General features: G+C 54.6%; 1 protein-coding gene across 9 annotated transcripts in view; it reads right to left on the bottom strand.

The window, feature by feature from the left end:
* Positions 1-4943: 4943 nt before the first annotated feature.
* The window catches only part of LOC116942090 (aryl hydrocarbon receptor nuclear translocator-like), an 87452-nt gene continuing 64507 nt past the window's right edge, over positions 4944-27888 (bottom strand). For all 9 annotated transcript variants that reach the window (XM_032953660.2, XM_076066898.1, XM_032953663.2 and 6 more), the window contains 5 exons: positions 23774-23885; positions 22915-23023; positions 22426-22567; positions 14755-14867; positions 4944-9184 (listed from right to left, as the gene is read on the bottom strand). In XM_032953660.2, coding sequence (XP_032809551.1) covers positions 9086-9184; positions 14755-14867; positions 22426-22567; positions 22915-23023; positions 23774-23885 — 575 coding nt within the window. In that variant the 3' untranslated portion in view covers positions 4944-9085. The remainder of the gene's footprint in view (positions 9185-14754; positions 14868-22425; positions 22568-22914; positions 23024-23773; positions 23886-27888) is intronic.

Below are 27888 nucleotides of genomic sequence, written 5' to 3'. Positions count from 1 at the left end.
ACCACTCACTCACACACTCACAATGCACACACCACACTCACAATGCACACACCACTCACACACTCACAATGCACACACCACTCACTCACACACTCACACACTCACAATGCACACACCACACTCACAATGCACACACCACTCACTCACACACTCACAATGCACACACCACTCACTCACACTCACAATGCACACACCACTGACTCACTCACTGACAATGCACACACCACTCGCTCACACACTCACAATGCACACACCACTCACTCACACACTCACAATGCACACACCACACTCACAATGCACACACCACTCACACACTCTCAATGCACACACCACTCACTCACACACTCACACACTCACAATGCACACACCACACTCACAATGCACACACCACTCACTCACACACTCACAATGCACACACCACTCACAGACTCACAATGCACACACCACTCACACACAATGCACACACCACTCACACACTCACAATGCACACACCACTCACTCACACACTCACAATGCACACACCACTGACTCACTCACAATGCACACACCACTCACTCACACACTCACAATGCACACACCACTGACTCACTCACAATGCACACACCACTCACACACAATGCACACACCACTCACTCACACACTCACAATGCACACACCACTGACTCACTCACAATGCACACACCACTCACTCACACACTCACAATGCACACACCACTCACACACTCACAATGCACACACCACTCACTCACACACTCACAATGCACACACCACTCGCTCACACACTCACAATGCACACACCACTCGCTCACACACTCACAATGCACACACCACTCACTCACACACTCACAATGCACACACCACTCACACACTCACAATGCACACACCACTCACTCACACACTCACAATGCACACACCACTCACACACTCACAATGCACACACCACTCACTCACACACTCACAATGCACACACCACTCACACACTCACAATGCACACACCACTCATTCACACACTCACAATGCACACACCACTCGCTCACACACTCACAATGCACACACCACTCACTCACACACTCACAATGCACACACCACTCACTCACACACTCACAATGCACACACCACTCACTCACAATGCACACACCACTGACTCACTCACAATGCACACACGACTCACTCACACACTCACAATGCACACACCACACTCACAATGCACACACCACTCACACACTCACAATGCACACACCACTCGCTCACACACTCACAATGCACACACCACTCGCTCACACACTCACAATGCACACACCACTCGCTCACACACTCACAATGCACACACCACTCACTCACACACTCACAATGCACACACTACTCGCTCACACACTCACAATGCACACACAACTCACTCACACTCTCACAATGCACACCACTGACTCACTCACAATGCACACCCCACTCACTCACACACTCACAATGCACACACCACTCGCTCACACACTCACAATGCACACACCACTCACTCACAATGCACACACGACTCACTCACTCACAATGCACACACCACTCGCTCACACACTCACAATGCACACACCACTGACTCACAATGCACACACCACTCACTCACACACTCACAATGCACACACCACTCGCTCACACACAATGCACACACCACTCGCTCACACACAATGCACACACCACTCGCTCACACTCCCACATTGCACACACCACTCACTCACAATGCACACACCACTCACACACTCACAATGCACACACCACTCACACACTCACAATGCACACACCACTCACACACTCACAATGCACACACCACTCGCTCACACTCCCACATTGCACACACCACTCACTCACAATGCACACACCACTCACACACTCACAATGCACACACCACTCACACACTCACAATGCACACACCACTCGCTCACACTCCCACATTGCACACACCACTCACTCACAATGCACACACCACTCACACACACAATGCACACACCACTCACTCACACACTCACAATGCACACACCACTCGCTCACACACTCACAATGCACACACCACTCACTCACACACTCACAATGCACACACCACTCGCTCACACACTCACAATGCACACACCACTCACTCACACACTCACAATGCACACACCACTCGCTCACACACTCACAATGCACATACCACTCACACACTCACAATGCACACACCACTCACTCACACACTCACAATGCACACACCACTCGCTCACACTCTCACAATGCACACACCACTCACTCACACACTCACAATGCACACACCACTCGCTCACACACTCACAATGCACACACCACTCACACACTCACAATGCACACACCACTCACTCACACTCTCACAAATCTACACACCACTCACACACTCACAATGCACACACCACTCACTCACACTCTCACAATGCACACACCACTCGCTCACACTCTCACAATGCACACACCACTCACTCACACTCCCACAATGCACACACGACTCACTCACTCACTCACAATGCACACACGACTCACTCACACACTCACAATGCACACACGACTCACTCACTCACTCACAATGCACACACGACTCACTCACACACTCACAATGCACACACCACTCGCTCACACTCTCACAATGCACACACCACTCACTCACACACTCACAATGCACACACCACTCACTCACAATGCACACACGACTCACTCACACACTCACAATGCACACACCACTCGCTCACACTCTCACAATGCACACACCACTCACTCACACACTCACAATGCACACACCACTCACTCACAATGCACACACCACTCACTCACAATGCACACACCACTCGCTCACACTCTCACAATGCACACACGACTCACTCACACTCTCACAATGCACACACCACTCGCTCACACTCTCACAATGCACACACCACTCACTCACAATGCACACACGACTCACTCACACACTCACAATGCACACACCACTCACTCACACACTCACAATGCACACACCATTCACTCACAATGCACACACCACTCACAATGCACAACCACTCGCTCACTCACTCTCACACACTCACAATGCACACTCACTGACAATGTACACACTCACTGACAATGCACACTAACTCACAATGCCCACTTACTCACAATGCACACTTACAATCCTCACGAACAATGCTCACTAACTCACGCACACTCAATGCACGCACACTCATAATGCACACACTCTCATAATGCACACACTCACAGTACACACACATCCCACACCGCACTCACTAACAGTGCACACTCGCTGACAATTCACACCCAACTCACTCACAAACTAGCAACGCACACCCCACTCACAATGCACACACTGACAACACACACACAATGCACACACACTCACAATGCACACCCCACTCACTAACACATTCACAATGCATACTCACACACTCACACTGCACACTCACACACTCAAATTGTATGGAATGTGTTGAACTTATTTCGCACCGTACGGAGCCAACCGTGCAAATCAGAGGTGCACATTCACGGACAACGCACACACACACACACACACCGCACGCTCACAACGCACACACACACACCGCACGCTCACTCACCCACAGTGCACAGCCCCCCCCCCCCCCACTCACTAACAAACCCACAATGCACACTCATTGACAATGCACACTCATTTGACAGTGCACACTCATTGACAATGCACACTCATTTGACAGTGCACACTCATTGACAATGCACACTCATTGACAATGCACACTCATTGACAATGCACACTCATTGACAACGCACACGCATTGACAACGCACACTCATTGACAATGCACAATGCACACTCATTGACAATGCACACTCATTGACAGTGCACACTCATTGACAATGCACACTCATTAACAATGCACACTCATTAACAATGCACACTCATTGACAATGCACACACATTGACAACGCACACTCATTGACAGTGCACAATGCACACTCATTGACAATGCACGCTCATTGACAATGCACAATGCACACTCATTGACAATGTACACTCATTGACAACGCACATTCATTGACAATGCACACTCATTGACAACGCACACTCATTGACAATGCACACTCATTGACAATGTACACTCCTTGACAGTGCACGCTCATTGACAATGCACACTCATTGACAACGCACACTCATTGACAATGCACACTCATTGACAATGTACACTCCTTGACAGTGCACGCTCATTGAAAATGCACACTCATTGACAATGCACACTCATTGACAGTGCACACTCATTAACAATGCACAATGCACACTCATTGACAATGCACACTCATTGACAACGCACACTCATTGACAGTGCACAATGCACACTCATTGACAATGCACAATGCACACTCATTGACAATGCACAATGCACACTCATTGACAATGCACAATGCACACTCATTGACAATGCACACTCATTGACAATGCGCGCTCATTGACAATACACGCTCATTGACAATGCACACTCATTGACAATGCACACTCATTGACAATGCACAATGCACACTCATTGACAATGCATAATGCACACTCATTGACAATGCACGCTCATTGACAATGCACACTCATTGACAATGTACACTCATTGACAATGCACACTCATTGCCAATGCACACGCATTGGCAATGCACGCTCATTGCCAATGCACAATGCACACTCATTGCCAATGCACGCTCATTGCCAATGCACGCTCATTGACAATGCACGATCATTGACCATGCACGCTCATTGCCAATGCACGCTCATTGACAATGCACGCTCATTGCCAATGCACGCTCATTGACAATGCACGCTCATTGCCAATGCACGCTCATTGCCAATGCACGATCATTGACAATGCACACTCACTCACAACGCTCCCCCGCCCCACCCATTCACTCGCAATGGTCACCCCACCCATCCACTCGCAGCTCACGCCGTTATCCACCACCACGTGGGCTCGCGCACCTTTTACTCACGACGCCTCCACGTGACCACACCTGCACCACGCGCGCGCGCCAACACCGGAGGGTGGGGGAGGGGGGGAAGATTTCCGCATCCGGCACATCACGTCGAGTATCCCTCTCGCTACGGCTACCACGACGACTGCTTGCCGCGTGCCACCCCTCGAGCCAAGTCTACTCGAACCGGAGAGTCCTGCGTGAGAAATGTGAACCCTGGGCACATTTAGGGTGAGGGTTAGGGCCAGAGGAATGGCTGGGACTCGTGCTGGTCGATTGGCCAATTGGTTAGGGACGGAGTTAGCATTGTCTGACTGGGTAGGGGATATGAGTAGTATTGTCTGGCTGGGTAGGGGATATGAGTAGTATTGTCTGGCTGGGTAGGGGATATGATCTGTATTGTCTGGCTGGGTAGGGGATATGAGTAGCATTGTCTGGCTGGGTAGGAGATATGATCTGTATTGTCTGGCTGGGTAGCGGATATGAGTAGTATTGTCTGGCTGGGTAGGGCTATGAGCTGTATTGTCTGACTGGGTAGGGGATATGATCTGTATTGTCTGACTGGGTAGGGGATATGAGTAGTATTGTCTGGCTGGGTAGGGGATATGAGTAGTATTGTCTGGCTGGGTAGGGGATATGAGTAGTATTGTCTGGCTGGGTAGGGGATATGATCTGTATTGTATGGCTGGGTAGGGGATATGAGTAGTATTGTCTGGCTGGGTAGGGGATATGAGCTGCATTGTCTGGCTGGGTAGGGGATATGAGCTGTATTGTCTGGCTGGGTAGGGGATATGAGTAGTATTGTCTGGCTGGGTAGGGGATATGAGTAGTATTGTCTGGCTGGGTAGGGGATATGAGTAGTATTGTCTGGCTGGGTAGGGGATATGAGCTGTATTGTCTGGCTGGGTAGGGGATATGAGTAGTATTGTCTGACTGGGTAGGGGATATGAGCTATATTGTCTGGCTGGGTAGGGCTATGAGCTGTATTGGCTGGGTAGGGGATATGATCTGTATTGTCTGACTGGGTAGGGGATATGAGTAGTGTTGTCTGGCTGGGTAGGGGATATGAGTAGTATTGTCTGGCTGGGTAGGGGATATGAGCAGATTGTCTGACTGGGTAGGGGATATGAGCAGTATTGTCTGACTGAGTAGGGGATATGAGTAGCATTGTCTGGCTGGGTAGGGGATATGAGCAGTATTGGCTGGCTGGGTAGGGGATATGAGCAGTATTGTCTGGCTGGGTAGGGGATATGAGTAGTATTGTCTGGCTGGGTAGGGGATATGAGTAGTATTGTCTGACTGGGTAGGGGATATCAGTAGTATTGTCTGACTGGGTAGGGGATATGAGCTGTATTGTCTGGCTGGGTAGGGGATATGAGTAGTATTGTCTGGCTGGGTAGGGGATATGAGCTGTATTGTCTGGCTGGCTTGGTGAGTGGACAAGCACGTGATCATATCAAGTTTGCCCACTAGTTATGGTTAGGGTTGTGTTTGATTGGCTGGCTAGTTGGGTTAGTTGTAGGGTTGTGTTCGTGTCTGATTGGCTGGCTAGTTAGGGTTAGTAGTAGGGTTGTGATTGTATCCGATTGGTTGGCTAGTTAGGGATAGTGGTAGGGTTGTGATTGTATACAATTGGCTGGCTAGTTGGGTTAGTTGTAGGATTGTGTTTGTGTGATTGGCTGCCTAGTTAGGGTTAGTGGTAGGGTTGTGTTTTTTTGTATCTGATTGGTTGGCTAGTTATGTATAGTAGTAGGGTTGTGATTGTATCTGATTGGCTGGCTAGTTAGGGTTGGTGGTAGGGTTGTGATTGTATCTGATTGGCTGGCTAGTTAGGGATAGTAGTAGGGTTGTGATTGTATCTGATTGGCTGGCTAGTTAGGGTTGGTGGTAGGGTTGTGATTGTATCTGATTGGCTGGCTAATTAGGGATAGTGGTCAGGTTGTGATTGTATCTGATTGGCTGGCTAGTTAGGGTTGGTGGTAGGGTTGTGATTGTATCCGGTTGGTTGGCTAGTTAGGGTTGGTGGTAGGGTTGTGATTGTATCTGATTGGCTGGCTAATTAGGGATAGTGGTAGGGTTGTGATTGTATCCGATTGGTTGGCTAGTTAGGGATAGCAGTAGGGTTGTGATTGTATCTGATTGGCTGGCTAATTAGGGATAGTGGTCGGGTTGTGATTGTATCTGATTGGCTGGCTAGTTAGGGTTGGTGGTAGGGTTGTGATTGTATCCGATTGGTTGGCTAGTTAGGGTTGGTGGTAGGGTTATGATTGTATCTGATTGGTTGGCTAGTTAGGGTTGGTGGTAGGGTTGTGATTGTATCTGATTGGTTGGCTAGTTAGGGTTGGTGGTAGGGTTGTGATTGTATCTGATTGGTTGGCTAGTTAGGGTTGGTGGTAGGGTTGTGATTGTATCTGATTGGTTGGCTAGTTAGGGTTCGTAGTCGTGGCTGGGTGATGAGAGGGTTAGAGGCAGAACTGCTGCTCGGTTCCCCGGACAGTGGTGGTGGCTGTGTGGCACGTGACTGCTGTCATCCAGTGCTGCGGAGGCAGCAGCAAGGAGGGTTGGAGGACCACACACGGATGGTGTGAAACTTCCTCGCCATCGGGCGTCGAGGAGGTGCCATGCCCTGGCTTGCTCGGAGAACGCGGGACAGAAAATTGCGGACGAACCTCCACCCGTTTCCATCTGTACGGGGATAGAGCGTTGCCCTCTCGACCAAGGCGTGGGTTTTCTCCGGCTGCTCCGCTTCCACCCCCCCCTCCCCCCAACGTGAATAACAAACAAACACGACTCATCATTAATTGGCTGAGAACATCTTGAAAATAAAAAAAAACCTCAACGCAGCAGCAAGGACCCTCCCTCCCTCCCGCAAAGCGAGTCGCTGGACTGCGGCTTTCCCGGATAAATTGGCGACGTTCGCGACCAGCGACGATCAGTGGCGGGCCGCTCCTCGTGGTGTTTTTGTTGTTGCGGCGATGGCCACGCAGCGCGTGCTCACACGACCAACGCGTGGCGACTTTAACGACGACAACGACGATCATTACATCAACAACGTCAATAACAACATCATCAATAACATCAACAACAATAATTATAACGACGAAGACTGCGCGGCGGAGTTAATCACAGTCACGAGACGCACAGAGAGACGACGTTTGGCACGCGGCCCCCACCCGCTACCCCCTCCCCCATCCCTCCACCACCACAGCACGAATGGGGGGAGGGGGTGGGGTGCGGAACGGAGACAAAGTTAATAGCTTCATTAATTTACCCGCCAGCTCGTTCACTCACCAGCCCCATTAACCCTCTGACTCATTAACTCACCGGCCCCGTTAACTCACCAGCCCCGTTAACCCTCTTGACTCGTTAACCCTCTGACTCATTAACTCACTGACCCTATTAACTCACCAACCCGTTAACTCACCGGCCCTGTTAACCCTCTGACTCATTAACTCACCGGCCCCGTTAACTCACCGGCCCCGCTAACTCACCAACCCGTTAACTCACCGGCTCGTTAACTATTCATTAGTTAACTCACCGACCCATTATGCAGCGCCTACCTTGACCCACTGATATTTTAAAACCGCACCCTCATTAACGGGCTAAACCATCGACTCATTACACACGGCCTCGTTAACCCATTGACGTATTAATTCAATCGCTCCTCGTTTAACACGTCGACTCATTACGGAACCCACTAATTAACCCCACGATTCATTAATCCATCAACTCATTGACCTGCCAACTACCCATTAACTAAACCACTCACCGATGCATCAATCCATTGGCATTATGATCCGCTTGCTTAGAAACGTTTCACCTCGTTAAGCCAGTGACCCCATAACCCCTCTCTGCCTATGAACCCATCAATGCATTCATGACTCAAGCGATGAATGAACCCATCAATGCATTCATGACTCAAGCAATGAATGAATCCATAAACTCGTGAACCCCTCCGCTCCATTAATCCACCTCTCAGCAATGAACCAAATTGGCTCAGGTCACCAAATCAATGGGGCGTTTTCACAATGAACAACTCGATGGAGGGGGGGGGGGATATAACCCAGGTCACATGGTCACGCAGACGGGGGGGAGGGGAAGAGGTGACCCAGGTCATTAGGTCACTCGGAAAAGGGAGGGAACATTCCAAGGTCTCCAAAGTCCTCGTTGTTGTAGTTCCCAGCTCCCTGCGTGGGGTCTCCCAGCATGGACAGCATCTCCTGGTGGGCAACGCGGAGAGGGGGGACTGGTTCAGGTCCAACTCTCAGGCTATTCGTGTTGTCCGATGACAACAATAGTAGCAGCAACAGCAGCGCTGCCATTTGATGTCATCAAATGGCTTGGGTCGCACTGCCAGGGACAGGACGCGGGCCAAGACAGCACGAGTCGTCGTGTGTGTGTACGTGTGTGTGTGTGTACGTGTGTGTGTGTACGTGTGTGTACGTGTGTGTGTACGTGTGTGTGTACGTGTGTGTGTGTGTACATGTGTGTGTGTACGTGTGTGTGTACGTGTGTGTGTACGTGTGTGTGTGTGTACGTGTGTGTGTGTACGTGTGTGTGTGTACATGTGTGTGTACGTGTGTGTGGGTGTACGTGTGTGTGTGTGTGCGTACGTGTGTGTGTGTACGTGTGTGTGTACGTGTGTGTGTACGTGTGTGTGTACGTGTGTGTGTGTACGTGTGTGTGTGTACATGTGTGTACATGTGTGTGTGTACGTTCTTCTCTTCTTCTTTTGAACAAAAGAATGAAGGGGGCGTGGGAGCGTGGCGGTGAGGTGTGGGAAGCTGTAAGCCCCAGGCTGCTTTGGGCTCGCCTTCCCATCAACCGGAGGCGAGGAATGGTGGTCGTGGTTACTTATGCCCCCACCGAAGATGAACATCCGTGGAGGGATGCAGGCAAAGCCGATGAGTCAGATGCCTTCTATGACCTCCTGTCACAGGTGCTGGCTAAAGTGGCCCCTCGGGATAGAGTCATCATGTTGGGTGACTTCAATGCCCGAGTTGGTCATGATACTGGCACCTGGTCTGGAGTCATTGGAGGGCATGGGCCAGATCAGCTCAATAACAACGGTAGGAGGCTGCTAGATCTTTGTGCAGCCCATGGGCTTGTAATTACCAACACGCTGTTCCGGCATCGGCGCATCCACACAACATCCTGGATGCATGCCGGGTCCAAGCAAGAACATCTGCTGGACTACATAGTGACGGACCAGCGAATGCGAGCCCATGTCCTTGATACCAGGACCTACCGTGGAGCTGATCTGCCCTCTGACCATCGACTAGTCATCTGTAAGATGCGCCTGCCATTCTTCCACTCCGGTGGTGGGTGTACACCCACGACCCCATTTCAACATAAAGTGGCCTGGTCTCAGTTATCTGATGAAAGTTGCAAGCGAGAATTTCATCATCGCTTGCGGCTTGGACTGGCATCGTCCCCGACTCCTCCTGATGTCGAGGGTAAATGGGCGAAGTTAAGGACTGTGACTCATGCAGCTGCAATGGCTGCTTTGGGTACGCGGTCCAGACCTCCCCAGAGACCCTGGCTGACAGAGGAGGTGTTCAGGATGGTTGAGAAAAAGCGACAGGCCCACTGTCATCGGCTACAGAATCCCACGTCAGAGAATGAGGAGGTTTACCGCAGCCTTCGCTCGGAGGTTCGGAGAGCCGTGAGGTGCTGCAAGGATGGGTGGTGGTCGCGGGTTGCTGAGGAGATGGAGTCTGCCTCAGTGGCCCGTGATCACAAATCTCTATTTAACTCCATCAAAAAAGTAACCTGCAGCACCACACCTATTACCATCATTAGGGGAAAAAACGGTGATCCAATCTCCGACCCCCAGGAACAGGTTCGCAGATTTGCTGAGCATTTCTGTGAGGTCCTGGGGGAGGGAAAATCCCTCAGCCAGGAAAACATCGTGGCACAAAGTGAGGATGACCCTGCTGAGGCTGCGGTGCCTCAAATATTGGAAGAAGTCACCCCCTGTGAGTGGCTGGCTGAGGTGCCATCTGCTGAGGAAGTATTGAAGGCGATCCGGAGTCTGAGACCAGGAAAGGCAGCGGGCAGAGATGATCTCCCAAGCGAAATGCTGAGGGAGGGTGGCGTTTGTGCACAGACTGCCCTATATGACATCATAACAACAGTCTGGACCACTGGACGGGTTCCGCAGGATTGGAAGGATGCCCTGGTGGTCCCCCTTTTTAAGAAGGGGGACCGCACAGACTGTAACAACTACAGGGGCATCTCACTCCTCAGTGTGCCGGGAAAGGTCCTGGCAAGGATTATTCAGCATCGCCTTGCCAGGCACGCTGAGGAGAGGCTTGCGGAGCCCCAATACGGTTTCAGGAAAGGGCGGTCCTGCACAGATGCCATATTTTCTGTCCGTCTGCTACAGCAGAGGTGTAGGGAATTCCAACAAGACCTACATCTCTGCATTATTGACCTGGTCAAGGCCTATGATACCATCAGTAGGCCTGGGCTCTGGGTCGTTCTTCGTGCTTTTGGAGTACCTGACCCTCTGCTCACGATCATTAAGGAGCTTCATGATGGTGAGCGGGCCCGGGTAAAACTACGTGGCCGGGAGTCAGAGCCATTCGCTGTACACCTTGGGGTGTGACAGGGATGTCCTCTGGCTCCCACATTATTTAACATCTATTTTGACCACGTAGTTCGTGAAGCCTTCAATAGCTGTACCGGGGGAATCTCCATATGGTACAGATATAATGGGAGGCTAATCGATGCCCGGGTGCGGTCAAGGGATAGCTCCCTATTGCTCAACCACGTTATGTATGCTGATGATTTGGTAATAGCTGCTCAGTCAGAGGAGGAGTTGGAGACGCTGCTGCTGAGACTGGAGCGTGCCACTAAGAGGTGGGGCCTTACCATCAGCCCCACCAAAACTAAGCACCTGCCTGGGTATTTTGTACCATCAGACACTCCACCCCCACAACTCCCAATCGGTGATGGGGCAGTTGTGGAGAGAGTGAAGAGTATCCCATACCTGGGCAGTGTGCTTATGACTGGCTCCAGTTTAACAGCAGAGGTCTCACTCCGAATCAGTCGAGCAGCAATATCTTTTCATCGGTTGCGTAACGCTGTGTGGAAGCTACCTGGTCTGTCGCTCCGCACTAAGCTTCAGGTCTTCTCGGCCACGGTCATTCCCTCCCTTCTCTACGCTTGCGAAACGTGGACCCCCCTAATGGAACATCTTCGCCGGTTAGAAACATTTAGGCTGGCCTGCCTACGATCCATCCTGGGTTTAACCAGACTGGATTGTGTGAGGAGCTCACAAATCCTTGAAAGATCTGGGCAGGGTCCCATCGGTGAGCTCCTCCGGCAGGCAAGGCTGCGATGGCTGGGTCATGTAGCCCGCATGCCCAGCCACCGCATGCCGAAACAGCTTTTGTTTGGCCGGATTGAGGGGGCTAAGCAGGCGCGGCACGGGCTAGAGAAGAGATGGAGTGATGTGGTACAGGAGGACGTGGAGCTGAGTGGACTTGCCGATGACTGGTACCAGCGGTGTCAAGATCGGCCTCTGTGGAGGAGGCTCGTGAAGGATGCTACTGGGCAGTTGGAGGCAGTTGCCCTCCAACAACGGAGGGCGGAGGAGCGACGCTCACAACAACGAGCGGAGCGCCTGGTGGCTAAAGCACAGCAGGTTGGCACAGTAGGGGGCACAGGTGGTGCATCAGCCAGTCATCTCAGTCAGTCGACCCGTGGCACCTGGGTCTGCCCAGTGACCTCCTGCCAGCGGGCGTTCGACACTTCACGTGGCCTCACGGTGCACATAGCCTGGCACAAGCGTCGTGGTGACGTCACCGCCACTTAGTGGCGAATGGCGGTTGTTGTTGTGATGTGGTACAGGAGGACGTGGAGCTGTGTTTGGAGGAGGAGGAATGCTGCCTATGACCCCAAGAACACCACCCCCATCGTCAAACATGGAGGTGGAAACATTATGCTTTGGGGGTGTTTTTCTGCTAAGGGGACAGGACAACTTCACCGCATCAAAGGGACGATGGACGGGGCCATGTACCGTCAAATCTTGGGTGAGAACCTCCTTCCCTCAGCCAGGGCATTGAAAATGGATCGTGGATGGGTATTCCAGCATGACAATGACCAAAAACACACGGCCAAGGCAACAAAGGAGTGGCTCAAGAAGAAGCACATTAAGGTCCTGGAGTGGCCTAGCCAGTCTCCAGACCTTAATCCCATAGAAAATCTGTGGAGGGAGCTGAAGGTTCGAGTTGCCAAACGTCAGCCTCGAAACCTTAATGACTTGGAGAAGATCTGCAAAGAGGAGTGGGACAAAATCCCTCCTGAGATGTGTGCAAACCTGGTGGCCAACTACAAGAAACGTCTGACCTCTGTGATTGCCAACAAGGGTTTTGCCACCAAGTACTAAGTCATGTTTTGCAGAGGGGTCAAATACTGTTTTTCTTCATTAAAATGCAAATCAATTTATAACATTTTTGACATGCGTTTTTCTGGATTTTGTTGTTGTTATTCTGTCTCTCACTGTTCAAATAAACCTACCATTAAAATTATAGACTGATCATTTCTTTGTCAGTGGGCAAACGTACAAAATCAGCAGGGGATCAAATACTTTTTTCCCCTCACTGTATGTGTGTAGGGTGTGGTTCTCGACTCAGCCTCAAATGAGTACCTGGTGTGATGTGTAAACATCGCCACTGGGGAGACAAAGGCGGCTGGGCGTGGTGCTGGCCACCCACCCCTTCGTGTGCCGTGTCGGCCTTCATAGGTGCTCGCTAACAGCACTTGCCACAACAGTCTGTTTAAAGGCTACACGGGGGATCTTTATCTTTGTGTGTACGTGTGTGTGTGCGTGTGTGTATGTGTACGTGTGTGTGTGCATATGTACGTGTGTGTGCGTGTGTGTATGTGTGTGTGCGTGTGTGTGTGTATGTGTGTACCTGGAACACCTCGGGCTGCCCTGCAGTTTAACAGCAGAGGTTTCACTCCGAATCAGTCGAGCGGCAATATCTTTTCATCGGTTGCGTAACGCTGTGTGGAAACTACCTGGTCGGTCGCTCCGCACTAAGCTTCAGGTCTTCTCGGCCACGGTCATTCCCTCCCTTCCCTACGCTTGCGAAACGTGGACCCCCCTAATGGAACATCTTCGCCGGTTAGAAACATTTAGGCTGGCCTGCCTACGATCCATCCTGGGTTTAACCAGACTGGATTGTATGAGGAGCTCACAAATCCTTGAAAGATCTGGGCAAGGTCCCATCGGTGAGCTCCTCCGGCGGGCAAGGCTGCAATGGCTGGGTCTTGTAGCCCGCATGCCCAGCCACCGCATCCTAAAACAGCTTTTGTTCGGCCGGATCGAGGGGGCTAAGCGGGCGCGGCACGGGCTAGAGAAGAGATGGAGTGATGTGGTACAGGAGGACGTGGAGCTGAGTGGACTTGCCGATGACTGGTACCAGCGGTGTCAAGATCGGCCTCTGTGGAGGAGGCTCGTGAAGGACGCTACTGGGCAGTTGGAGGTAGTCGCCCTCCAACAACAATGGAGGGCGGAGGAGTGACGCTCAGAACAACGAGCAGAGCGCCGGGTGGCTAAAGCACAGCAGGTTGGCACAGTAGGGAGCACAGGTGGTGCATCAGCCAGTCATCTCAGTCAGTCGACCCGTGGCACCTGAGTCTGCCCCGTGACCTCCTGCCAGCGGGCGTTCGACACTTCACGTGGCCTCAGGGTGCACATAGCCTGGCACAAGCGTCGTGGTGACGTCACCGCCACTTAGTGGCGAATGGCGGTTGTTGTTGTTGTGTATGTGTGTACCTGGAACACCTCGGGCTGCCCTGCAGGGGGGTGAGTGTGCCCTTCTCCTCCCTGGCCCCCGTGCTGCCACTGGGGCCAGCCCCCTCCGCCGGGACCCCCTCCCTGGCCCCCCTCTGCTCGCGGTCGAGACAGGGGACAGCGACGCGCACGCAGAGCGACTGGGTCACGTCTAGGTCACGACTGGGTCACGACTGGGTCACGTCTGGGTCACGTCTGGGTCACGACTGGGTCACGTCTGGGTCACGTCTGGGTCACGACTGGGTCACGTCTGGGTCACGACTGGGTCACGTCTAGGTCACGACTGGGTCACGTCTAGGTCACGACTGGGTCACGACTGGGTCACGTCTAGGTCACGTCTGGGTCACGTCTAGGTCACGACTGGGTCACGAATGGGTCACATCTAGGTCACGTCTGGGTCACGTCTGGGTCACGACTGGGTCACGTCTGGGTCACGTCTGGGTCATGGAATGGGTCACGACTGGGTCACGACTGGGTGACGTCTGGGTCACAAAACAACTTGGTCAAGGTCACGGCAAAGGTTTCAAAGTCATATTCTTTGGTTATTTCGGTAAAGTAACGTAGATAGAAAATGCAAATAAAATTACAAATAAAATTAAACATCAAATAAAAAACCCCACGACGTTTCGATCGCAACACAAGCGGTCTTCATCAGGCGAAGAGAAAAGAGGGGACAAGCATCCAAATGCAACAGCTGAGAAGGGCTTCCAAAGTTGTGAGTGGACGGGGGGCCGAGAGTTGCGAGGCAGCAGCAAGGAAAGCGGCGGCGTAAACAGCAGGGGCGGGGCAGCCAATGCTAATGTCGGAGTACAGCGCGAGACGGAGGAGGAGCTGAGGGCGAGGGGCGGAGTCCAAGTGCGTGAGACAATGCGGGGAGGGAGGGGTTAGAGATAGGGGGAGAGAGGGGGAGTAAAGCGCGAGACGGAGGAGGAGCTGAGGGCGAGGGGCGTGGTCCAAGTGCGTGAGACAATGCGGGGAGGGAGGGGGTAGAGATAGGGGGAGAAAGGGGGTAGAGATGGGGGGGGGGCATTGCACCTCGCTACACCCACCCACACTGCTGACGGGAGAGGTCAACAAGAAAACACAAATCAAGTCATGACCCAAAGTGGTTGATGACATCTTTCCAATGATTGCTGAGTTTATAACCATCGTCTCGGTTGAAACTGTCTGTATACATGGATGGCTTCATGAACGAACCGTTGTTGATACCCAGTCGGCTTGCAAAGTACCATCGTCTTAGAGAAATCAATTTCACGTGAGCCAGCCACATTAAAGTAATTATCAGCCACGGCATAAGTGTTGGTCCTGCCGTGTTTCACATCTGCCTCATGTTCACGAACATAGTCCAAGACATGTCGCTTAGTTTCCCCAATGTAACTGCTGCCGCAGGTACAGCTTAGTTTGTAGACGTCGGGATATTGCATGTCAGGAATCTTGTCCTTCACAGGTGGGATCAGATCACGAATTTTATGCACTGTTAAATCGGACCTGGATCATGTGTTTGTTCAAGATTTTGGAAATATTTTTGGTTATCCCTGCTATGTAAGGCAAGGTGATGGTTTTTATTGGATCTTCAGATGGCTCCTTCCTCATGGTTGGGGTGATGACTTTGCGGATTGTGTAGTCAGAATATCCATTCGCTTGAGAGCTTGGTGTACGTGTTTGAGTTCACTGGTTAGGTGTTCATGGTCGGAGATACATTGAGCTCTATGGTGTAGCGTTGTGATGAGGGAATTCTTCTGGGATGGATGGTGGTGGGAATCAGGTTTTAGGTAGGCGTCAGTATGGGTTACTTTCCTGTAGACAGAATGGCTCATTGAGCCATCTGGTCTCTTTTTGATTAAGACTACCAAGAAGGGTAGCATGCCATCCTTTTCTACCTACATGGTGAATTTGATTGCTGGGTGAATGGAATTGATGTGGTTGAGAAATTGTTTCAGAGCCGGTCGGCCATGTGGCCAGATGACAAACGTGTCATCCACGTATCTCTTCCACAAGGACGGGTGTAGAGTGGATGCCTGGATGGCGTCCGTCTCAAATTTTTCCATGAAAATGTTGGCCACAACGGGAGATAAGGCAGAACCCATTGGGGTGCCTTCAGTTTGTTTGTAGAATATTCCACCCCAGGTGAAGTATGTATTGGTGAGGCAGTGTCTCACCAAGGCCGGTACATCAGCATTCAATCCATGTTGGACCAGATCTTCAATGATTGCAATGGTATCACGCACATAAACTTTGGTGAACAAAGAAACTACGTAGAAACTAACGAGCAAATCACCTGGGGACAGTGAGATGTCTTTAATTGACGATACCAGGTGAGCTGAGTTAAGAACAGAAGAGGTGGTCTTACCAGTGAATGGCTGCAAGGTCTCAGACAGAAACCGGGCCAGTTTGTAGGTGGCTGAGCCAATGGTGGAGACGATGGGATGAAGGGGTCCACCCTCTTTATGGATTTTTGGTAAGCCATATAGTCTGGGTGGTTTAGCAGCAGAGGGTTTTCAGGAAAACCGTTTGGTCTGTTCAATTAATGAAGCTGAATCAGTGATGATACTGTTCGTTTTTGTAACGAGGCAGTTGGTGGGATCTCTTTAAATTGTTGTGTAGCTACCATCATTAAGTAGGTCCTGAATGTTGTTGTACACGTTTTTGTCAACAACATCTCGTCCTGATGCCCCCACTTGAATTCAACACCATTATTAAACGCAGACCCAGAACGCCAAAAAACAGCAACAAAAAGCATTATAAACTTTGTTTTAAAGCTTTCGTGACTGCAGGGATTCATATTCTTGGTTCTTTCGGTAAACTCACGTAGAAGGGAAACAAAATAATAAAAATATTAAACAATAAAATTCTCACGACGTTTCGACTGCAACACAAGCAATCATCATCAGGTGTGAAAACCACAACAAGGAAATTTGAAAAAAGTGGCGGTTATTTTTAACGTTAGCATTATAAACGTCGGAAGAGATCATGAGAGTGTAACGCGTTTGCAGAATTGAGCGAAGTTATTGATTGAGCCAGGTTATTGTTGTAAGAGGTTTGGAGATAAAAGAGAAGAGACGATGGGAGGAGGGGATTGCAGTGCGAGGGAAGAAGCAGAGAGAGGTGACCCTGCAGTGGGGTGAGTGGTTGAGTGGGTGAGTGGGTGGGCCAGTATGAGAGTGGGTGACAGCGGAGCGAGTGAATGTGTGAGTCGGTGACCCTGCAGTGGGGTGAGTGGTTGAGTGGGTGAGTGAGTGAGTGAATGAGCGAGTCAGTGTGGGAGTGGGTGACAGTGTGAGTGAGTAAATGTGTGTGAGTCGGGAGCGGTAGTGCAGCGGTTAGTGCTACGCTGCGCTATAAACCTGGCGCCCTGAGTTCGATTCCCACTCACGGCCAAAACCAGTGACAATTATTTGAACCGGTCCTGGGCCTCCCCTAGGTCGACTCAGCCTCAAATGAGTACCTGGTGCGGTGTGCAAATATCGCCACTGGGGAGACAAAGGCGGCCGGGCGTGGTGCTGGCCACCCACCCCCTTGTGTGCCATGCCGGCCTTCATAAGTGCTCGCTAACAAAACTTGCCCAAGCTGTCCGTTAAGGCTATACGGGGGGGGGGGGGGGAGTCTCTGTCTTTGAGTGCATGAGTGAATAGGTGATTGAGTGGATGAGGGGTGTGTTGTTGTGACCTGCAGTGTTGGTGGTGGAGGTGGTTGAACAGTGTGGATGAGATGGCACAGCGTTAAGTTGACCGAGTCCTCAACATGGGAGGAGGAATCACCGAGGGAAGTTCACGGGAACAGCGACCACGGTAGCAGTGTCACGAGAGTGATAGGTAGGTGACTGACCGCCGGTGGGGGAGCGAGCCGAGTGAGTCAATGAGTGCGGTGATCGTCGATTTCCCTGCCTGCTGCTTCACGCTGAACTCAGTTGGCTGAAGCAGTGAGGTAGGAGCTGGGCGCTCCACCCCCAGATGCAGCAGCAGCAGCTGGAGTCTAACTTGGGCCAAGTTTGTGCTGCGTGCAGCAGCAGCATTTCTTGGCGTTAAAGGCGGCTTTGGCAGAGCAAACAAATCCGAGCGTCTTCTACGATGCCTCCGTAGCCACGACCACATCTTGAAACTGCCCAGGTCGTCCAGCTGTGTGTCCACTTCTAATGTCGAACCTAACGCCACGCTCCCCCGTTGGGAGCCTCCGTTGGGAGCCTCCGTTCATCCAGCGAGCAGGCAGCTCCTCGTGCCCCGCGCCGCTCTTGCCAAACCCTGGCCCCCCAATCTCTTCCCAGCAGCTGCCGTCTGCTGTCAAGAGGTCTCCCCCGTGCGGCGCGTGTGCACCGCGTGACCCGTGCGATTTCCACGACCACCGTCGCTGCCGTTCATGCACAGGCGGGGCCGTCCATCGTGGGTGGAGTGCGGGGCCCGGGGCAAATCACTCACCGCGTGGACCCCCCCGACGCCTTCAAACTAAACCAGAAGTATTACATCTGACACCGTGGCATCGATGCGCGGGGCCCAAGGCGATTGCCCCGACTCGCCGTACCGTAGGGACGGCTCTGTGTCCCCGCATTTGTTTGCTCGGAATGGTCCGACGGATGCTCCTCCCTCTGTTAGATACGGGGCACCTGCGGCGTTGGTACTGCCGGACCTGACTGTGCTGATAAGACACTGGACGAGTGCTCTGAGCCTCAAGACTCGTTTTCAGGAGGATCCTGCCAGGTTTTCTCAGGAGGGCAGGCGGGGGGGGGGGGTGATTGCTGCTATATGTTTGATTGCAATTAAGTCATATTTGCGAGGCAATTTGTCTAAATATGGCAAATGTTGTCTGTGAGCCCGGCACGCGCTGGTCGACTGTTGCCAATGACGTCCGCTGTGAGGTGGACGGCGCGGAGGAGTAATTACAGTTAATACAACCGCAGTGTTTACCAGGGCGGCCGCTGGATTCGAACCGTGAACGGCTGCAACGAGCGGTGGGCGCCCTGCCAACGGGGCCACGCCGCCGCCACCGAGAGCGGTCGAGGAGGGAGGCCGTGCGTGTGCTGACGGGATGTGTCAGAAAGGGTCGCGTCGTTTACGTGGAGGGACGGGGAGGGGGAGGGGGGAGGAGGAGGGAGGAGGAGGGAGGAGGATTGTCTGCCGAGATATTTTGTGCTCATGACGCAGCCTGGCATGGGCTTCAGAGAGGTGAGCGTCGCGGTCGCGGTGTGAGATCAGGTTGGGGGTTAGGGTCAGAGGTGGGGTCAGCGTCAAGGGGTCACAGTGAGGCTCGGGGAGCTGTCTGCAGTGGCCGCTCCCCCTCCGCGGCCTGGACTGTGACCCCGCGTTCACTCCGCGGTCCGCGTGCCCCCCTCCCGCCACTCCGACAGCTCCCTGTGTCAATGGGGGGCTGGGGGAGGGGTGGGGACCGGGCGGCACAGTCCCCGTTTGTTCTCCGAGTGAATGAAAGGCGCAGTGTGGGCCCCTGTGGGCTCTCATTAGGGCCCTGCGGAGCCCTGCGGAGCACTCGGACGGGAGCCGACGGCGAGCGGGGCCCTGTGGCAGCAGTCACGGTGGCCTCTAGCGTCCCCGCCATTGGGGGCCCATACTCACGGCAACAGTTAGACTGCAACACTCGACACAACACCCTCACCACAACCCCGCAGTGTCACTGAGCACCTGCTGCCGCTACCCAGCCTCGGCCACCACCCCTCCCTGTTCGCCCCCCCCCACACCACCCCCGCCCGCCCCCCAGCTTCTACAAACACGACGGATAAACAAAGAGTGGAGCTGTAGAGGAGAGCGGAGGTTTTGGATGGGAGCACGGCTGCCGCTGGTTTTAATTTAATCGCTAAAATAAGAATCCCTCGAAAACCCCGCACGGCGCCGCCACCGCCGCCGCCGCCGCCACTGCCAAGAGGAGGGGAGGGCGAGGAGAAGGAGGCGAGGGCCGGAGGGCGAGGAGAAGGAGGAGGCGGCGAGGGCCGGGCCCCGGGGAAGCGCGCGCAGGAATTTGGCGAGGAAGTTGCAAAAAAAAAGTATATAAAAAAATAAACATCACAAATTCCAAACGGCGAATTAAACCTCCCGGCCCCCTTAAAGGGCGAGAGCGGAGCCGAGGCGTTGAGGCTCGCGGCGAGTCTCCGTCACCGCGTATTTTCCCTCTCCGTCACGGTGAGACTCGCCGCGAGTCTCGAGCTGCGGTCAGGATCGGACGACGCGCGAGTTGCTAGGGCCACTGAGACCGCCGGCTCGCCACACGCGAGACCCCCCCCCCCCCCGCACTGGTAGACCGGCACCGGCACCCGGGCTCGAACCCAAGGGTCTCGGTGGTCGCCGCCCTCGGTGTCCCTCCGACTCGGCCATCGCGCAAGCCGTTGGCGGTAGCGCGCTCGCCGCTCGCCGAGAGGTTTCGCCGTTCGAATCCAGCGCCCGCCCCTGGCTTATCCTGCGGCTCGCATCTAAACGGCGCAAGACGATACTCTGCGCCCCTCTGCTTCACTCGCAGTGGGGGTTCAAGATCCGGTGACGTCATTGGCAGTAGGCCCTTGCGATAAATGACACCGCTAATCACCCAATTGGAATTTAGGGAGCTACAATCGCCACCCCCTATTGAAACAAACTTGGCAGGACCCCCGTGCAAAAACGTCTTGGGGCTCAGGCTTTCCTGGCTCTACAAGCGCAACGACAACAAACGGAGAACGACGGAGCGGCGCGATGGCGAACGCGGCGAGGTGCGGTCCGTCCATCGCACAGCCGCCCGCCGTGCGCCTACTCGGGGGGGGCAGCACCCCCCACCGCTACGCCCCGCTCGGCCGCTCACGCCAGCGGACGGATCACGAGGACGCGGCACGCAACTAAGGCGTCAGGCGCTTGCCAGACGCCGTGCGAAGGAGAGGAAGGATCTGGAGGTGGTCGACTGTTGCCAATGACGTCCGCTGTGAGGCGGACGGCGTGGAGGAGTAATTACAGTTAATACAACCGCAGTGCTTACCAGGGCGGCCGCTGGATTCGAACCGTGAACGGCTGCAACAAGCGGTGGGCGCCCTGCCAACGGGGCCACGCCGCCGCCGCCGAGAGCGGTCGAGACCTCGCGTTGCAGTCAGCGCTGATTTTATTGCTGTTGGTGGTGGCTCGGGCTCCTTGAAACGCGGTGACCGTGCCAAAATCCTGCCCTGTCAAAGGCGGGGACCCCCCCCCCTCCCCACCATGAGCCGCGGCCCCGCAGATATCGCCAACGACATCGGCGTCATCGAAACCTGGCCGCCCACCAACCTCCCGTCCAACGGCACACGTGGGAACAGAGGCGAAGACCCTATTTTTTTAGTAAAAAAAAAAATTCCGTGCGCTCCGATTGGTCGAGTAGCGGAGTGGATATTGGGTCGACGTATCATTGACTCGAACAATCGGATATCCCGGCTCCGCACGGGAACCGCCACTGCTGCCGGGCCCGGTGAGTCCCATCACCGTGCGTCACCGCCGCGCAGCGCAATGGCGGCGCCGCGTGGCGGCTGTCACCGCACGGGGAGGAGGGAGGCGACCCGCCGGCGGCTCCCGAATCCCACGGCTCCCGCGCCCCTCCTGGGTCTCCCCCGCCGTGGGGCCCGCGACCTTCTGTGGCCCCGCCAGGGCGCCTCGGTCCTGCCGTGGTCCCCTCCTCACTCCCCCCTCACTCCCCGCCACCACTGGAGCGCGCTGGCCGTACCGTAGGGTGTGGTGCGCGTGCCGATGCTGGCGTAGGTGGGCGCGCCGGGCGACGGCGCCGACGCCGGGTTGGAGAGGGGGCTGAAGGACGAGGGGCTCGCCGCAAAGCTGTGGCCAAACGGCGGAGACTGAGCCTTGCCGGGCTGCGCGGTGAGGGGCGCACAGACACGCACACAGCGCGCACAGGCACACGGGGATGGAGGCACTCGCGCGCGCAGGGGCACGGACACACAGACGCGCACAGGGGAGCGTGCACAGCGGTAGACAGAGACACGCAGAGGGACACGCACGGCAGCAGTGTTGCTGCGTTAGTGCGCTGGCAGGCGCCGATGCCGACACCGTGACCCGGTGCGGTGACGCGCACCGCTCTGCGGCACAGTGCGGCGCACCGCAGGGCAGCGGAAGCGGTGCGTGATGAGCGCCGTCCTGCAGTGTAGGTGGTGTGGTCGAGGCGGTGCGGTGGAGGAGGTGGCGAGCGACATTGCCGCACCCAGGTGGTGGTGGCCGATGCTTGGCTGGCCCCGGACGCCGACGTCTGCCGTGACATCTGGGCCAAGATCTGCCCGGCCGACGGCGCCTGCACCAGCGCCAGGCTCGGGCTGCAGCCGCCAGGCGATGACGGGGAAGGCGAGTTGAGCACGGGGGGGTTGGAGGGATACAGAAAGATGGCAGGCGCGAGTTTCTGTTGGACATTAAAGCCCCGCATATGTCAGCAGCAAGGGTGTCTGAACTCTGACCCTCCCTGACATGTGACCTCAGCATGTGATGATGACCATGGCCAAGTGACCCTGATTCTGCAGGGTGACCTTTCCCTCAACAGGTGACCTTGAGCCACACGTGACACAACCCACCTCCCATTATAATGTTCTATTTGGTTGCTTTTGCTCCGATTTCTATTTGCTTCGTCGCTGTGCCTCGTCTTTGCGTTACCCTCTCGTGATTCCCGCGCCCCAGGTCTCTCTGGAGAACGTGCCTCCGTCCCGGTCTCTTGAGCTGTCGCCTGGTTACACAACATCATCTGAAGCTCCACGATCATCTTGACCTCCAACACGTGACCCCAAACATGTGACCCTGACCCTCAGATGTCCCTGACCCTCATCACACGACCGTGACACCCCCCCCACCCCCCCCACCACAACTTTCAGTGAAATCCAGCCAGGGACTCAAGACCCCCCCCCCCCCCCCCCCGTGTAGCCTCAAACAGACTGTTGGGACAAGTGCTGTTAGTGAGCACCCGTGGAGGGCGGCGTGCGCGTACTGTATGTCCCTACACACCGACCTACCACCCACCGCACCTACCTTCCCCCTCTGCACCCCCTCCCCCACCGCCTCTCGCTGCTGGTCGGTACCTGTACGGTTGCCCCGCACGGGGGAAGCTGGCCGTGCCCCCCTGCTGGAAAATGGTTTGCCCTGCCGCGGCCGACGGCGACACGAGGCCGCTCTTGGAGCCGAGCTTCTGGTCTGCGCACACACACACACACAGAGCGTAAAATCAAGATCCCCCCTGTCGCCTCAACTGCTGTTAGCGAGCAGCACCAATGAAGGTCGCCACTGTGGCGCACATGGGGGTTTGTGGCCAGCACTACGCCCGGCCGCCTTTGTCTCCCCCAGTGCTAAGTTTACACACCGCATGAGGCCGAGTCGACCTAGGGGAGGCCCAGGACCGGTTCTGATAACCGTCACCGGTGTTGGCCCATGAGCGGGTCATTGGGTTCATAGCGCTAACCGCTACACCGCCACTTCCTCCACACACACAGGGGCAGCACTGCCCCCACCGCCGTCACCGCTATCGCCGTCATCTCTGCCGTCACCGCCAATTTCCAATATCCTCAGGATGGCGGTTGCTGCAACGCCGTGCTGTGCTTGGCAGGGAACCCCGGTTGTCAATGCCACCCCTGCCCGCCCGCCCGGCCACCCACGGCACGTGCATCACCCTCCAGCCTCGTCCCGTGGCCCGCGCCACGAGGCCCCGCGTAGAGGGCCAGGGGGAGGGGGCTCCCTGCGAAGCACTCTGCCCCCGCCCCCCCCGTCCCCTCATCCACTCGGGAATTCGTTTCTCAATGGATATCATCGCTGGTGGAGCAGGGTCGTGGCTCTGTGCGATGCGAGGCATGCTGGGGCGGAAATATTTTCGGTGTCTCTAAGGCGAGGCGGAGCGGTTGTGGGTGTTGTGGCTGAGTGGGCTTGGAAACAGTTTTGGTGACCTCCACGCAACCGTGCACCTGACCCTGCAACCGCGGCACAGCGACTAGGCGGGGAAGAAGGGCTGCGTGCGCGTACGGGGAGCGGTGGCGCAGCGGTCAGCGCGCTGCGCCACGGACCCGGCGACCCGGAGTTTTGACCGGCCAACAGCCCCGGGGAGACGAGGCGGCCGCGCGTGGTGCAGGCCGGCCACTTCCTCGTGTGCCGTGCCCGCCTTCGTGGTTGCTCGCTAACAGCACTTGCCCCCGATAGTCTGTTAAAGGCTAAAAAGGGGGATGAGTGTGCGAGCGAGTGCGTGAGTGAGTGTGCGAGCGAGTGTGTGAGTGAGTGTGCGAGCGAGTGTGTGAGTGAGTGTGCGAGCGAGTGAGTGAGCGAGCGAGTGAGTGAGTGAGTCTGTGTGCGCTCACGTACACGTGTGTCTGTGTGCGTGCGCACGTGTTGCGTTATCAGCATCGCTGGGGTGGGGGGGCGGGTGGATTGGCTGTGGTGGGGGGCAGGCAGCCAGGGGAATGGGAGGGGGTTGTGAAGGGGGTGTGGGCCTGCTGCTAAACGAGCACCAGATGCTCGGCGTGCTCCAAACGCGAATCGTCCGCCGCGTGCTCACTCGGGCGGCGAACCGTGACACCCAAACGCCGAGCAAGTTCAAGCGGGAGGGTGGGGGAGGCTCGGAGTTGAGAGGAGTTTGTGGGGGGGGGGGGGGGTGCTGCAGTGGAACTTGACCTGTGCCGGGGCGTCGGGGGTGGGGGGTGGGGGGTGGGGGTGGGGGGTGGGCGCCACCGCCACGGCCAGGGTCGTGAAAATCGTTCCGGTGAAGGCGCTGATGCGATCCGGAAAGAATTCATCGGTGCTGATGGGAATTGCTCCAAAGTCCGCGAAGGCTGTATGCGGGGAATCTTTGTTTTGTCCGTGTGTGTGCACGTGCGTGTGCGTGCGTGTACGTGTATGTGCATGCGTGTGTATGTTTGTGGGGAGCGATAGTGTAGCGGTTAGCGCGCTGCGCTATGAACCTGGCGACCCGGGTTCGATTCCCGCTCACGGCCAACACCAGTGACGATTATCTGAACCGGTCCCGGGCCTCCCCTAGGTCGACTCAGCCTCAAATCAGTACCTGGTACGGTGTGTAAACATTGCGACTGGGGAGACAAAGGCGGTCGGGCGTGGTGCTGGCCACCCACACCCTCGTGTACCGTTCCGGCCTTCATAGGGGCTCGCTAACAGCACTTGCCCCTACAGTCTGTTAAGGCTATACGGGGGATCTTTGTCTTTGTTTGTGTATGTATGCATGCGTGTGCCTGCACGTGTGAGCGTGCGTGTGCGTGCGTATACGTGTGTACGTGCGCGTGTGTGCGTGCACGTGCATGTTTTTGCGTGTGTGCGCGTGCGTGTACGTGTATGTGCATGCGTGTGTGTGTATGTGTGCATGCGTGTGCATACACGTGTGAGCGTGCGTGTGCGTGCGTGCGTGTGTGTACGTGCGCGTGTGTGCGTGCATGTGTGTGCGTGTGTGCGTGTATGTGTGCATGTGTGTGTGCGTGCGTAGGTGTGTGCGTGCGTGTGTGCGTGTGCATGTGTGCGTGTGTGGGTGCGTGTGTGGGTGCGTGTGTGCGTGCGTGGGTGTGTGCGTGTGTGTGTACGTGAGTCTGTGTGTGCTGAGGCTGCGGTGCCTCAAATATTGGAAGAAGTCACCCCCTGTGAGTAGCTGGCTGAGATGCCATCTGTTGAGGAAGTACTGAAGGCGATCCGGAGTCTGAGACCAGGAATGGCACCGGGCAGAGATGATCTCCCAAGCGAAATGCTGAGGGAGGGTGGCGTTTGTGCACAGACTGCCCTATATGACATCATAACAACAGTCTGAACCACTGGATGGGTTCCGCAGGATTGGAAGGATGCCCTGTAACAACTACAGGGGAATCTCACTCCTCAGTGTGCTGGGAAAGGTCCTGGCAAGGAGTATTCAACATCGCCTTGCCAGGCACGCTGAGGAGAGGCTTGCGGAGCCCCAATGCGGTTTCAGGAAAGGGCGGTCCTGCACAGATGCCATATTTTCTGTCCGTCTGCTACAGCAGAGGTGTAGGGAATTCCAACAAGACCTACATCTCTGCTTTATTGACCTGGTCAAGGCCTATGATACCATCAGTAGGCCTGGGCTCTGGGTTGTTCTTCGTGCTTTTGAATTCCCTGATCCCCTGCTCACGATCATTAAGGACCTTCATGATGGTGAGCGGGCCTGGGTAAAACTACGTGGCCGGGACTCAGAGTATTTCCCTGTACACCTTGGGGTGCGACAGGGATGTCTTCTGGCTTCCACATTATTTAACATCTATTTTGACCACATAGTTCATGAAGCCTTAAATAGCTGTACCACAGGAATCTCCATATTGTACAGATATAATGGGAGGCTGATCGATGCCCGGGTGCGGTCAAGGGATGGCTCCCTATTGCTCAACCACGTTATGTATGCCGATGATTTGGTAATAGCTACTCATTCAGAGGAGGAGTTGGAGATGCTGCTGCTGAGACAGGAGCGTGTCACTAAGAGATGGGGCCTTACCATCAGCCCCACCAAAACTAAGCACCTGCCTGGGTATTTTATACCATCGGACACTCCACCCCCACAACTCCCAATCGGTGATGGGGCAGTTGTGGAGAGAGTGGAGAGTTTCCCATACCTGGGCAGTGTGCTTATGACCGGCTCCAGTTTGAAAACTACAACCTTTATCGGCTTGACCGAGGATCTAAAGGAGGTGGAATTGCCATCTATGTTCGTAATACTATTGCATGTTCACCAGCTCACTCCTTGGTTAAACTCTCCCAAATAGTCAACAGATATTGGTAGTGTGCTGCTATAGACCGCCTTGTGGGAAGGATGTTGAAGCTGCATCGGCACTGAGAGAGCTTTTTGGGGTCCTCCCTAAAGGTGAAATAGTTTTAGTGGGTGATCTAAATTGGAATTGGCTAAACCCGCCGGCCATGGCCACAAATTTTACAGATGAATTTAACCTGTTTCAATTAATAAATGTCCCCACAAGACCCAACCTAAAAAATCCGGGACAGTCAACTCTGCTTGACGTCCTATTGACAAATGCCCCTCACAATTTCGCACTGACTGGTGTTCTGGGTAATAACCTTAGTGATCAACGTGGACCCCGTTATGGAACATCTTCGCCGGTTAGAAACATTTAGGCTAGCCTGCCTACGATCCATCCTGGGTTTAACCAGGCTGGGTTGTGTGAGGAGCTCACAAATCCTTGAAAGATCTCGG

Source organism: Petromyzon marinus, chromosome 13 (assembly GCF_048934315.1).
Source record: "Petromyzon marinus isolate PM22_M1 ecotype Great Lakes invasive population chromosome 13, UKy_Petmar_22M1.pri1.0, whole genome shotgun sequence".
NCBI classification, from domain to species: Eukaryota; Metazoa; Chordata; class Hyperoartia; order Petromyzontiformes; family Petromyzontidae; genus Petromyzon; species Petromyzon marinus.
This window is presented reverse-complemented; position numbering and strand designations above follow the sequence as displayed.